This window comes from Cryptomeria japonica, chromosome 6 (assembly GCF_030272615.1).
Source record: "Cryptomeria japonica chromosome 6, Sugi_1.0, whole genome shotgun sequence".
Taxonomy (NCBI): Eukaryota; Viridiplantae; Streptophyta; class Pinopsida; order Cupressales; family Cupressaceae; genus Cryptomeria; species Cryptomeria japonica.
In genome coordinates, this window is record NC_081410.1 from 550482091 (window position 1) to 550495756 (window position 13666).

General features: G+C 39.2%; 1 protein-coding gene across 6 annotated transcripts in view; it reads left to right on the forward strand.

Moving 5' to 3' along the window:
• LOC131041271 (chlorophyll(ide) b reductase NOL, chloroplastic) overlaps positions 1-13666 on the forward strand; it is a 217369-nt gene that overhangs the window by 117893 nt on the left and 85810 nt on the right. For all 6 annotated transcript variants that reach the window (XR_009104996.2, XR_009104997.2, XM_057974302.2 and 3 more), the window contains exons 5-7: positions 8597-8664; positions 8771-8819; positions 8942-9027. Coding sequence is in view for 4 of the 6 variants with exons in the window: in XM_057974302.2 (XP_057830285.2) it covers positions 8597-8664; positions 8771-8819; positions 8942-9027 (203 nt within the window). In the remaining 2 variants the exon portion in view is untranslated. The remainder of the gene's footprint in view (positions 1-8596; positions 8665-8770; positions 8820-8941; positions 9028-13666) is intronic.

Below are 13666 nucleotides of genomic sequence, written 5' to 3' on the forward strand. Positions count from 1 at the left end.
GACAAGATTTCGCAAGGTCTTAGAGGGTCCACGGAAAGGTAGAAGGGTGATGCATGAAGATTTCAAACGTTAAATAATCACCAAAATGAACATATGGACCATATCGCTCCTGTCCCTCTCCAAGGGACCAGGGCGATTTGCTTTGGATCCTTCGTTTTGCTTCAAGTACGTGCTAAGTCAAGACTCCATAAGGATAAACAAGGTTCAAGCCATCATTTGATGATAACATGCAAGAGTTTTAAACGTCCAAACATTGCTAATCAAGGTAAAAGCTCATATCGCTCCTGTCCTTGGGACAAGGACCAAGGCGATACTATCAAAACACTCACGTTCCTTCAAAGATCAAGGTGAAGCGAGGTTAGGAAGTGCGAAGGACGACGTTTGAAGGACATTGCAAAGGAGATCGAAGTTTAAAAGTCGCCAATTTCAAGCAAAAACCTTAGGATCGCTCCTGTCCCTCTCCAAGGGACAAGGGCGATGGTCCCTTTAATACGTCCAAACACATAATGAAGACAAATGGAATAAGCGCGAAAGGACACAAGCAATGATATTATTCGCCTTACGATGGAGGTACGAAGGTCAAAGATACAAGATGAACATAAAGACATGGAGATCGCTCCTGTCCCTCTCCAAGGGACAAGGGCGATGTTAGACAAAACACATGATATTCTTTGAAAATCACGTTAAGACAAGGACGCACAGGATTTTAAATGGCATCTGGAAGATGATACAAGGAAAGGATCGTACCAAAATGGAGAATTTCAACCAAAAATCATGGATCGCTCCTGTCCCTCTCCAAGGGACCAGGGCGATAATGGTCATAAGATGCATTTACTCGCACAAGAAAGAAATTCAAGTTCGAAGGACCACCAGATGATCGATTTGCGACGTGGAAATGAAGGAGTTGAACGTTGAAAACGCAAGAATCATGCCAAAAATCATGGATCGCTCCTGTCCCTCTCCAAGGGACCAGAGCGATGAGGTACGTCCCTTTATTTTCATATTTTTGGCGCCAAATTAAAACAATTCGAATTTGCTTTAAATGCTAAATCAATTTAAAAAATTGAAAATTCATTTCTATTTGGCATTTAATATGGCGTTATCTCTTATTAATTATTTTTTGCCTTTATTTAAAATCGAAATTCTCAAATAAAAAAACGCAAGGCATTAATAGTTAATTAATTAATTAATAAAAAAATCGAATTGGAGCGCTCATATATGGAAGTCGGCCTTGTTATGTCATTGCAAATCATTTAAAAATCGTTTGAAATTGTTATATTTTATCAAGTCGGCCTAAGGGATAAATCGATTGCAAGCGCTATATAAGGGGGGGTGGAATTATCATTTTCTACATCATTATTTTACCTTCCTTCATGCGAATTGAGAAGAGGCGAATATAGTGCGAGTTTCATTCATCCAAGGGTGGCGCGCTTAGTTATCAAAAGGTGGTGCGATTTCAAACCAAAGGTGGCGCTAGTATCATCTTGTGTGGAGTGCGAAGTGTGTTTGAAGAGGTGCGAATTCCATCCAAGGTGGCGTAAGCAATCAAAAGGTGGTGCGAATTTGAAGACCACACCAAGTGCGAGCTTGAGGATACACTAAGGCGAATTTGCTAAAGACTTGGAGATTTATTTGTGTGAACTTGAAGATCCATTTGAGACCACGTCCAAGGCGATAATTGAAGATCACGTTCTATCCAGAGGTGGCGAAGTCAATTTTGAGGAGATCATATTGAAGATTACTTTATACCTCAATTTTGCCTAGGCAAATTTTGTTTTTGCATTCTAGAGTTAGCTCTCTATCGAGGTATGGCGATTTAATTATTATTGTTTTATTCATTCATCGTCATATTTCAAATTTTGAAATTTTGAATTTTAAATCTCTTGGCTCAATCGTTGTATTTTAGGAAATGATAACTCTAGAGACTTATCATGAGATTTCCTAAAATTTATCTCTCTTATTTACGTTATTTATTGCAAAAATCTATTTCTTATAATGAAATGTTGTGTAGGTATGGCGACCCCAAAGGCGGGAGCATCCACCAGTCGCTCGGCTCTCATGAAAGAAGATCAGAAGACCGAAGAAGTGGAGACCAAGATCGTGTCCAAGTGGAGCAACATTGGAGATACAAACTTGGGGAACTTTAGCACGAAGAAGTTCCGAGAGGTCCCTTACATCGGCAAGCCATCACCTGTCGCCCGGAGAATAATAGAGAGTGGCATCATCAAGGCGGCCGGTTTTCCTCCAGCCATTCAGTGCCACGAGTTGATGATCGAGTGTGCCCGTCATTACAATCCGCAGTCCAGGACAATTGTGTCCAATGAGGGAAACACTTTGGCGTACCTTTCAGAGGAAGCCATAAGCGAAGCCTTCCATCTTCCAGAGCACAGGGACATGATATACAAGAGCATTGAAGGAGCCAGATCAGTGTACGATGATGATCCAGATGCTTGCCTAAGCATAATCAACAAGAACTGGCTACTCAAGAGTCGTCCCCGTCTGAGCCAAGTACCGAACACACCACACAGGATTGATTTCCAAGAGGAGTACAGAGATTTGATTACCATGCTCAACAGAGTTACAGGAGCACCTCATGCCTTCTATTTTGAGAAATGGATGTTTTACTTCATCCAGGTGATTGTTCAAGGAAAGGGTACAATACATTGGGCTAGGATAATTAGCCATTGCTTGGACGTACAGTTGAGAAGACTCAGGGCTACTAAGTCCTTCCACATGAGTTCATACGTCATCTATGCCTTAATCAGGAGCGTTGAGTACGCAGGACTACCTCACAGAGGAGTGATTGGAAGAGGACCCGGCGAGGTCAGAGTTTGTGAATCCTATACCTACTTGCATCATCCACCAGGGAAGAACTACAAGTTAATCAATGATACTTTCACGATGAACATCACAAGGACGTTGCGAGGAGGGATTCACAACAGATTATCTCAGGATGCCCAGGAATTCATCAAGAGGTACGGTGCTTGGTTCATTCAGTTTCTCAAGTTCACTTACATTAGAGTGTATGGATGTCCTTTACCTCCATACATGTTGCCGAGGTACCCGACAGACAGAATTGTGTTACTTGAAGTAACAAGGCAGTTGGCAGCATATGTGAAGGCATTCAGACACAGACATCAGAATGGAGTTCAGGTACCTATTATTTTGGGTAATTCAGTTGAGGTATGTCCTAATGTCTTAGCCATGGATGACGCAGAGGAGTTAGCCTTGTATCCTTTTTCATCTTTTGCTTGGAGGAATAGTTTTGATCCACATGGACATTTAGAGGAGACGGTCGGTAGAAGATTTAGACATGAGTACCAAATTGAAGATTTTATGATGAATCTCCTAGATGATCTTGAAGTGAAACGTAAGATACATTCTAGATTGCCTTTGGATTTCATCAGGAAATGTAAGATTTACAGAGTGGCCGACCAAGCTCAGGACAACGGCAGGCACATCCAATCTTCATATGATAGAGAAAGCAAAACAATAAGTTTGAATTGGAATGAGCCCGAGGCCGTGGATTTAGATGATTTGATGGCACCAGTCTTGTCTTGTACTCGCAGATGGGTAGACGTTCAACATCAGAAGTTGAGAGAACAGGGCATAGCTATGTCTTTTACTTTGGAAGAAAAGCCAGCCGAAGGTGGAGCCAGTGTTAGTGAAGGCAATCCTAATCCTAGGAATTCAGGTGAAGGTAACCTTCGATGTGCCAGTGAGGGCAATCTCCATTCGAGAGGTTCGAAGAGAAAGGAAAGATCAGAAAAGAAAGAGCCTTCCAAGAAAAAGCAAGGTGCCAACAAAGATCAAACACCAGGTACTTCTTCCAGACCAGAAGATAGAATAGTTCGAGTGGAAGAGTCCATGGAATCGATGGTACAGAATGACAGACAGGAGGAAGAACAGGCACAGCATGTTTCATCCGATGGATCTCTCCAAGACTATGATTTAGATAATGATAATGAAGTAACATCTCCTCCCAGACAAGAAGAAATAGTACACAAAGAAATTCAAGTTCAAGAGACAAGATCAAATATCCCAGATTGGTTGAAGGAAAGATTGACTAAGGTGATCGTAATTGAGGACGAGGACAGTGCAATTGATTTAGAGAGCCTCGTTGGACGTTCACATATGACAACAGAGAAGAAGAAGGCTACAAAGATGTCCAAGATGATTCGAGATGAGACTGGATCTAGAAAACTGCAGATAGCTACACCGGCAGCAGACAAATATGAGGGTGAGATCCTAGCATAGGACTATCATATACAGACTATTGAGTTAGGACCTTCCACAACAGAGCAGACTTTAGACGATGCCACCGACACATTTGAGGCATTGAAGGACAAGCTTAGAGAAGAAGTGGAAAAGAATAGAAAGCTTGAGAGAGAGGTCGGTGCATGGAGGACATATTTCAGTCACATCAATGAACCTTTGGGACGTCAGGATCCGGTTAGATCACCATTGCAGGCATTACCCCTTCAATCAATCAATGAAGCAGAAAGATTCAGGAACCTGGTCCAGCGTACATGTGGTTGGATGGATAGATCTCACACGGTGGCCATTGAGTTTGTTACAAGGATGTCGAAGATCACCCATCAGGCTATCCAAGTTCTTGAGATTATTCACAGATTGATGGCAACAGTAGCTGCATTTGCCCATACCAAGGACGTTGTCATCCCTGTCTTGAAAGTTATAAGACACACATCCAGAAGAATTTTAGCACAAGAGAGAATCTTAGAAGGTGATTCTCACAGTTTGTTTCAGTGGTCAACCTTACTCCATATAAAGAGTGTTCTCTTTGAGGACATCAGTGTTAGATGTGGCCAAGTTGAGGAGGTGATCAATCCGATCCAGGACAGAGTATTTGAGGTACTTCGTACCATTCTTGGCAGAAGGATCGAGGTCGAGACAGATGTGGATTTACAAGAATTTGAGGATAGAATCAAGATCATCTTTCGCAAGGACGCAGATGTTACAGATGAGCAGTATGATCAGATGTATGCCACCATGCTCCTGATTGATAGAACAAAGGAACTTGAACCTACTTGGGACACAGCTCTTCTAGATGCATTTGATCAGGTTATCCACTTAGAAGAGAGTATCAAGAATCTTCCCGAGATTCCAAGCACAGAAATCGAAGGAATCGTGACAAAATTCATTGCATATGCTAAGAAAGAGAATTGGAAAGGGAATAAGATTCTAGATGAAAGGTTGTTACAGATGACATGACATCTTATTTCTCATTGGTTGATACCTCCTAGATTTTTGTGCCAAATTTAATATTTGGCTATGTATTTAATATTGTTCAGTAAAAAGGAGGTCATTTGTAACAAACCCTAATTAAGGTTTAGGTGTCATGATCTTGTCCATTGATTTACTTTCAATCTGGACCTTTCATTGTAACTGGGGATGCTATTTATACCCCCATTTTTCATTTCATTAGATAATAGTTAATAGTGAATAAGTGAGAGAGATAATAGTTGATGTAATAGAGAGATTAGAGTTAGAAGCAATTTTTATTTTGTAGCAAGATTGAGTCTTGAAGAGAGAAATTCAAGCAATTGTTGTATATGATGACTTGGAAATCAATAAAATATTGAAGTTATGGTGTTTTGTTGCAAATTTCTTAAGTTATCTTCATGGTTGTTGGATGTACTTGAATCACGCTCAATCGAAGTAGTTTGTTAATTTGAAAGGCTAAGTGTGAGATTTGATATTTGGTAGGATTCGCAATCCAAACCACTAGCTTCTTGCTGATTGTAGGAACGCCTTGCGTGGTCGACTGGAAAACATTTTGAGTCCTTAACCTTCAAGCATTTTCGCATCTAGGATATGTACCTTCGTAGTAGTGTCCTTGGTCTTTGATGCATTGAACACCATTATTACCTTAGAAGATCGCACTAATTTCAGTTGAGTTGTTATCTTATGGCAAAATTGAAGTTGGTTGAATCTTGCCAAATCTCATTCATGCTAAGTCGTTCATAGGGTTAGGCTAGATTAGACTTCCTTAAACCCTGTCCTTTTTCCATTTTTTTGAAAGTTCCTTTTTAGATTAGTAAAATCTTCGAGCTTTTGAATCCGTAAGACGCCTTGAAGGAAACAGCAAATCACATCATACCACTAAAAAGCTTGTCCACACGTGGAGACCCCACTAAAAGAACCTTGGAGTCCATCTAACTGATCCTTTTTGCAGATCTTCAGCAGTTAGAGACTATTTTCTCAAGAGAGGATAAGATGCCTGTCGGTATTTTATTCTGTGTATGATTGTGTACAAAATACACGTCAACAGGTAGCCTCTTACAAAAAGTGAGAACTGTCTACTTAACACCTATAAGCGGCTATAGGGATCTTGCTTTGTACACAAGTGTGCATCCGATTGCCAAGGCTTAACATGCCTAACATCACGAATTTTTGGACAAGTTTGCATCCTGTTGTCAAATCTTATGGCGTTTGACATCACGACACTAACAAGTGCATACGCTCTCTTTTATTCTTTCATGTAAAGGGTTGAGGTGGTAAAGGTTTCTTGGGAAGTGGAGTCCAAAGATCGGACCACTTTAAAACAAGACATATAGAAAATAACAATATACTTGGCCAAAGATTTAAAAAAACTTCAAACACCACAAATTGAAGAGCCATGAATTGATTGTGGTTTCTCCGAATAAAAATCAAAATGTGGCTTACCAACTTTCAAAATCCACTTTGAAGATAAACTATCTTAGTAGAAGAAACTGTGGGAAGGTTGTACTCATTTTTAAAGTGTCCCATCTGATTACAGTGAAAGCAGCAAAAGCATGTGTTAATTGAATATGGATGGAGCGAGAAGGGGGTTTGGATAGATCAACCAAGGCACAAAATCTGACAAAATGGTTTTGCAAATCTTTAGTAGAAGGACCAATCTTGATGAATTATCCAGTTTGTTTTGCAAGAAGCTTCAATAGACTCATGTTTAGCATGTTAAAGGAAGGGGCCATAGGCAATGAAAATCTTGCTCTTGCCAAAAAGTTAGGGAGCATTAGTCCAAACAAACTCTTTGTCCACACAAGACTGAAATTTGACAACCAACATTCGTCTAGGTAGTAGAGAAACAAAAGGGTCAATACTAGAGGGCCAAGATTCTTCCACCCATTTGTAGATCTGACATTTTTTTAGCCACAAAGCAGAAAATTAGATAGCTTCTACCCAAGAGTTCCGCAATGGAATCAATTCAATGTTTAGCAAGGTAGAGATCCAAGATGGATCAAGAAAACAAAACAGGTATATCCCCAAAGAGGTAAGAATCATCAATCCCTGCTTGCACCATGCCCTAAATTGGATTATGATTTTGCTGGAGCTCCTTTGCGGGGCAAACCTTATGAGGGGGATCCACCTCTTTGAATAGTCCCTCACAATCCATTCTCTTGGAAGCCAAAGGTCCCTGCTCTTGTGGCATTTTGACAAGAGCTAGTGCAAAGGAAGCATGTGCCAACACTAATGGAGTTTTGCAGAGACCATCACAATTGTGAAAGGGGTTTGTTGCATTTTTTTGTGCCCTAGGAAATCTATCTTTCAACTGGTCCGGACTCCTTCACCATTGCTGACCTTGTGATGTCTTCTTTTTTGTGAAGCTCATGCTTATCCTTCTTTCCCTTTAGTGATTTAGCTGTCTGTCCAACAGCAAAAGGAAAATCTTTTTGAAGTGGGGTGTATGTGGGATTGAAAGCATTCACATGAACAATTATATCGGTATCTCATGCCCTTTTTCTATCTGCCTTTGTATTAATCTTCTTTTACTCTTGAATGCTACATCGCTATTACTTGCAATGTTTGTTGCCATTTGCCCCTGATTCCTTGGTCTTTCCAGAGTACAAGGAAGCTCAGAATTCTAATATTTTCCCACTATTGCTTTCTATACTGTGCCCCTTTGTTTAAGTCTAGCATAAATGAGGCTTCATGCTCATGTGATTAGTGGAAATTTTCTTTTATCTCACTTCACATTTTGATTTCCATTTATTTTACCTCTTACTTGATGCTGGCAGGATATCTACTTTGAAAATTGAATCTGAAACATTTTTCTCATTCTAGTGCCATGTGGTCTTACAGGTCATCTTGTCTTAATCTTCATGACACTAAAATGTTTTGACATAATTTCAATTACTGTGTTTAAGATTTTAATTTTTCTCAATTTTTCATTTTGTATGTCATAATGCATGAACCCAAAATCACAAGTCTATCAATTATGTATTGATCTTAATATTGTAACTTCTGTTTTGTTTTGATGTTATTTCGGCTGAGATCTGTGCTTTATGCGACTTTACAAGAGTTTATTTAGGCTTGTAGTAGTATATATGGAAATTATGCAATTGCAATTCCTAGACATCTCTTTTCAGTCTCATCAAAATGCTTTCATTTTATGTTATTCCTAGTGCACTTATTATTCATTCTGTGAAGAACACTAGAAACTACGATGTTCTGTATTTTGGGTTACTTCATCATATTCACAAATTTTCCAATCAGAATTCTCCTCAATCTATTTTACTTGTTCTTTGTCTCTCTCATGTTTCAAAACACTGTAAGAATTGTGTGATCTTGATCCTTTTGGGTAATACCACAGATAAACAATGCTGGCTCAAATGCATACAGTTATAAGCCTTTGATGGAGACCAGTGATGAAGCTCTCATGTAAGATACTAATGTTTACTATGGCTTTACCTTAAATGTGATTCTGTTATACTTTTTACTTTTCCCTTTATGTTGTGTAAATGACTTTAAAGCATTAAATGTGCAGGGAAGTCGTGACTACCAATACATTGGGAACAATGATTTGTTGTAGAGAGGTAATGATGGTTAAATGTACAAAAAATATTCTCTTTGGACTGTAGAACTTTTTAAAATTAGTGTTGATTTTATTAATTGAAACATTGTTGTGAACATTGTCAACTGTGGCTTAAAAAAGCAGGCAATAAAGATGATGCTCTGTCAGCCTCGTGGAGGTCATGTCTTTAACATGGATGGAGCTGGTGCCGATGGAAGGCCAACGCCTAGGTGAGATTGACAACTGGTCAGATTGTTTTTTAATACTCAATATAACTCTACTACCCATTTATAAGCATAATTAACAAATCCATAGCTTTACATTACATTATGCAGCCTTACATAGGCAATAAACCAAATAACAAATACAAAACAGTGCAACAAAATACTAGTGAGATTTTGCTTTAGGTGCAGCAAGTTGCCTATTACTAAGCAAACTCAAATTATTAGGTTGCCTAGCCTTTCTAATTTCATATCATCTAATACTGTGTCCCTGCTTGGCACCCCACTAGCCACTCCATTAATGAATAAACTAGATACATCTCCATTTTCATCTCTAAATTTGACAAATTCATCTTTTCAAGACATTTACATTATGTCAGCAATTTATTTATTGGTAGCACAATAATAATGATAGATGTCTTCATTATTGACGAACTAGCTAATGTAGTGATGATGAACCTCAGTATGCTTCGTTCTAGCATGATAGACTAGATTCTTCACCATCTTGAGCATACTCTTATTGTCACAGATAAGTGAAGTTGGAGATTGTTGGTTATTCTTCAGAGCCACATCGTTTAACAACTTCCATTCATGGCTGCCTTATATTATGCTTTTGTGAAAGATAGCCAATTTTATCTTGCAACTTGTTTTGCCAAGAAACTACTTTGGATCCAAGTGTAAAAAAAACTGGTTGCAGACTTCTGAGTATCAATTGCATAACAAGTATTGGACTGGGTGTAGACTTGGCGAGCTGATTGTTGACCCCAACTTGGATTTGGCTCAGACCTGACAAATTGAAAAAACCATAAAATATATAGAGATGTAAAACTTCTATCATGCACCTTTCAATAAATAAACTTTAAAGACACAATAAACTAATCAAATAGAACCTACTTTGAACACATACACAAGTATACATGATCAACTTTTTTAGATGCATAAATATTGTCAAGTGTTTAAGATATACAAAAATCATGGATTATGATATCCATGGCATCAAAAACAAAAATCATGATATGGACTCATGGACTATGGTAGAAACAAGCTTCTATCCCTGAGCCCAACATTACTAGCTCAATGTGGAGTCATGTGCTTGTATCTTAGTCAAGTTTGTAAATGCTGCTACAACCCTAGGTGCATTACTTAGGTTAGGGTTTAATTTAACAAACTAGAAGTACAAATGTAATTTAATTACTAGGAGATCAATTGGGAAATGTTGAAAAGATTAAAAAAATGTTGCTCTTCTGTCCAACATGGCCTCAAAGTATTTTCATTTTTTCTATTTTTTAACAGTAGAGTGGAGATTTGGGAGTAGCGCCCCCAATGGGGTCAAGGGGCATTGCCCTTTGTGGGAATCTAGACGAAATGCTCGTTGTGGGGTCAATAGGCACTGCCCCTTGTGGGGTCTTGGAGCAACAGCCTCAATGGGGTGAAGGGGTAGCACTCCTTCTAGGGGTCTAGGGGAATTCCCTTCGTGGGGTCAAGGGGCAGCCATTTTTCATAATTTTATCACTTTTAACTATCCTCCAAAAGTTCTCTCAAAAAACGCTCATCTTTCATGCTTTTACATTTAAGCATTTACAAATTTTTATGTTTTCATTTTTTTAGTGTTTCGCATTGCTGTTTGCTGATCTTTGCTGGGTTTTCTCCACTCTATTTGTTTTACTTGCTTCCTAATTGATCTGAAGTTGAAATTGGATCATGTTGATGTGTTTTTCATGCACATACGAACACAGAATAAAATACCTAAAGGTACCTTATCCTCTTTTGAGCAAAGTTTCTCGACTGCTGAAGATTTCGCCGAAGGATCAGTCGAGGCAACTCCAAGGTTCTTGTATGTAGGTTCTCTACTCGTGGATAAGCTCTTTGTGGTATGATGTGATTTTGCTGGAATCACAAGGGGACTTACACTTGATGACTAAACGTCTGATTTGCTTTGAATATTGCTGGAACACAGGATTTCACTAGCCTAGACTTTTTTGAAAAAAAAGAAAAAAGGATGAAGGCGAGGGAAGGATCTAATTCTGACACTAAGAATGTAGGAGCAATGAATGACCTTTGATGAAATTCTAACTAAGTCTTGTTTTGACATCCCAAGACCATCTCCACAAGGTTAGTGCGATCTTTGGAGGAAAGCTTTATGATGTTTAGACCATAGCTACAGGCATAGACACCATCAGGCTGATGCATGTCAATGAAGAAGCGACAATTGAAGTTAAGCTTAAGCTGAATGATTCCAGTTGACTACACAAGGCAAGTCTACAATCAACAAACTGCTAGTAGTATGGATATACGAATTCCACCATCAATCAAATACATTTCTTCCACTCATTTAATAACATGAAATCAAATCTGAGAAGTATAGAGACCATGCAAATTGTTGAATCGACCCTTAGATTTCACCATTTCTTCAATGAAGTTCACAAGTCTTTTACAACAACATCTTGGCAACAATCTTTGCCTTCTCTTTCTATTCTACTTTAATTGCTATTCTATCAACTGACTATTCACTATTTCTAACTATTCACCTTCTAACTGCTGACTAACTATTAGCCTTTACAACTGAGGAGCCAGGACTTATATAGCGCCCACAATACAATTCAATGGCTCAGATCAATTTGAAATCAATGGCCGAGATCTTACAATGAAAACCCTAATTAGGGTTCGTTACAACCAACTCAATTCTGACCAATGAAATAATTGCATTATTTGGACACATGTCTTCTCTGGAATATTCGACTAATGGATAACCGGGGTAGGTACATCAAAGTTTGTGCCATCTTTGATGAGTCAGGTACATTGAATTTGGACACGCTGAGGTGGACCAATCCGACTGGAGGAGTGATGACTGAGATGCCACATTGTTTGACACTTGCAACTTGGTAGATATTCAATTTGATGATGCTGAGAAGCTAACTTTAATTAACTCTTCTGAAACTGTCTGCCTCTTCAACGAACCCTTGCTTTAACCTCCTTAGTCTTCAATGTGCAGGATGGATGGTGTACCTTTCCTTGGAACGCTGGACTGAAAGATGTCGTCCTTGATGATGCTAGACTGGAGAAGGTCGTCCCTGATGATGCTAGACTAGAGAAGGTCGTCCTTGTTGATGCTGGACTGGAGAAGGTCGTCCTTGTCTTGACCTGGTCTTCTTTCAACTGCAAGACAAACCAAAAGATGATTAAGGACACATAATAAATTCATTTCAACATAGTATTTTACACCTTAAATCATCAACAAGAAGACATCAAAATGAAGTTTGTTCAAGATTCATTCTAGGGACAGGCTCTATAAGAATTTCGCCCTGGACCCTCTGGAAGGGTTAGGAGCGAATTTTGCACTTTTGGACAAATTCCATCATGCCTCTACTCCAAAATACCTTCCAAGGCAAGCATACACTAGTCTTTTCTCCACCAAGGCTTGGGAATCCATTTCTTGATCGTCATTGTGAGCAATTTAGGTGATATTGGGAATTTCGCTCTGGACCCTTTGGAAGGGTCAGGAGCGAAGTCCAAGCTTTAGGTCTCAATTCCTCATCTCCTTCACTTCAATTCATCTTGCAGGGCAAAGTAACATCATTTCAACCTCAACTACGCCTTAGGACTCCAAGTCTTGACTTGACACAAGGAGGAAATAGGTAGATGAAGAATTTCGCTCTGGACCCTTTGAAAGGGTCAGGAGCGAAATTCTAATTTCAGCTCAAAGTTTGCATTTTTAATGATAAAAAATCCTTCCAAGGCATTCCAGATAGCTTCTCTCACCCTAGTCTAGGCCTAACTTTATTCAAAATTTGGAGAAAAGGATGGTTTTAATGTTTTTCACTCTGGACCCTTTGGAAGGGTCAGGAGCGAATTTCTCTCTATACTTGCCTTCCCTCACTCAACTCCATTTCTCTCACTTTCTATACTCGAAATCTCCTCCTTGGATCCTTCTCCCAAGCTTGCAACATTTTGTTTGACCTCAAAATGACTAGAAAAGAGAATTTCGCTAGGAATCATGGCCAGGGACAGGACCTATAATGAATTTCGCCCTGGACCCTTTGGAAGGGTGAGGAGCGAATTTCTTCGTCTAGCCTAAAATCATCATTTTTGGAGACGACAACCCACTCAAGGGCAATCTCAAGGACCTCTACCATCTTTGTCTAGGCCTGGCTTGGCATAAATATGAGAGGAATAGATGGATTTTAGAATTTTGCTCTGGACCATTTGGAAGGGTCAGGAGCGAAATTCTTGTTTTAGGCTTATTCTTCCATCTTTCGACCTCAACCAACTTCAAAGGGGCAATAACATCAATCCTCACACTCATGCAAGCTATAAAAACCCAATTTTGACTTGATTTTGCTAGGAAAATAAGGGATCTTAGGAATTTTGTTCTGGACCCTTTGGAAGGGTCAGGAGCGAATTTCCTATTTTGAGCTTGTTTTGGCTACTCCATTACTTCGATCCAATATTCAAAGGCAAGAACACATCAAAGTCCATCTAACCATGGCATAAAACTCAAGAATTTGACCATATCCAAGAAGAAAATATGAGTTTCCAAGAATTTTGCTCTGGACCCTTTGGAAGGGTCAGGAGCGAAAATCTTGTTTTGAGCTTATTCCTCCATTATTTCAACTTGATTCCACCTCACAAGGAAAGAAAACACTTCTCC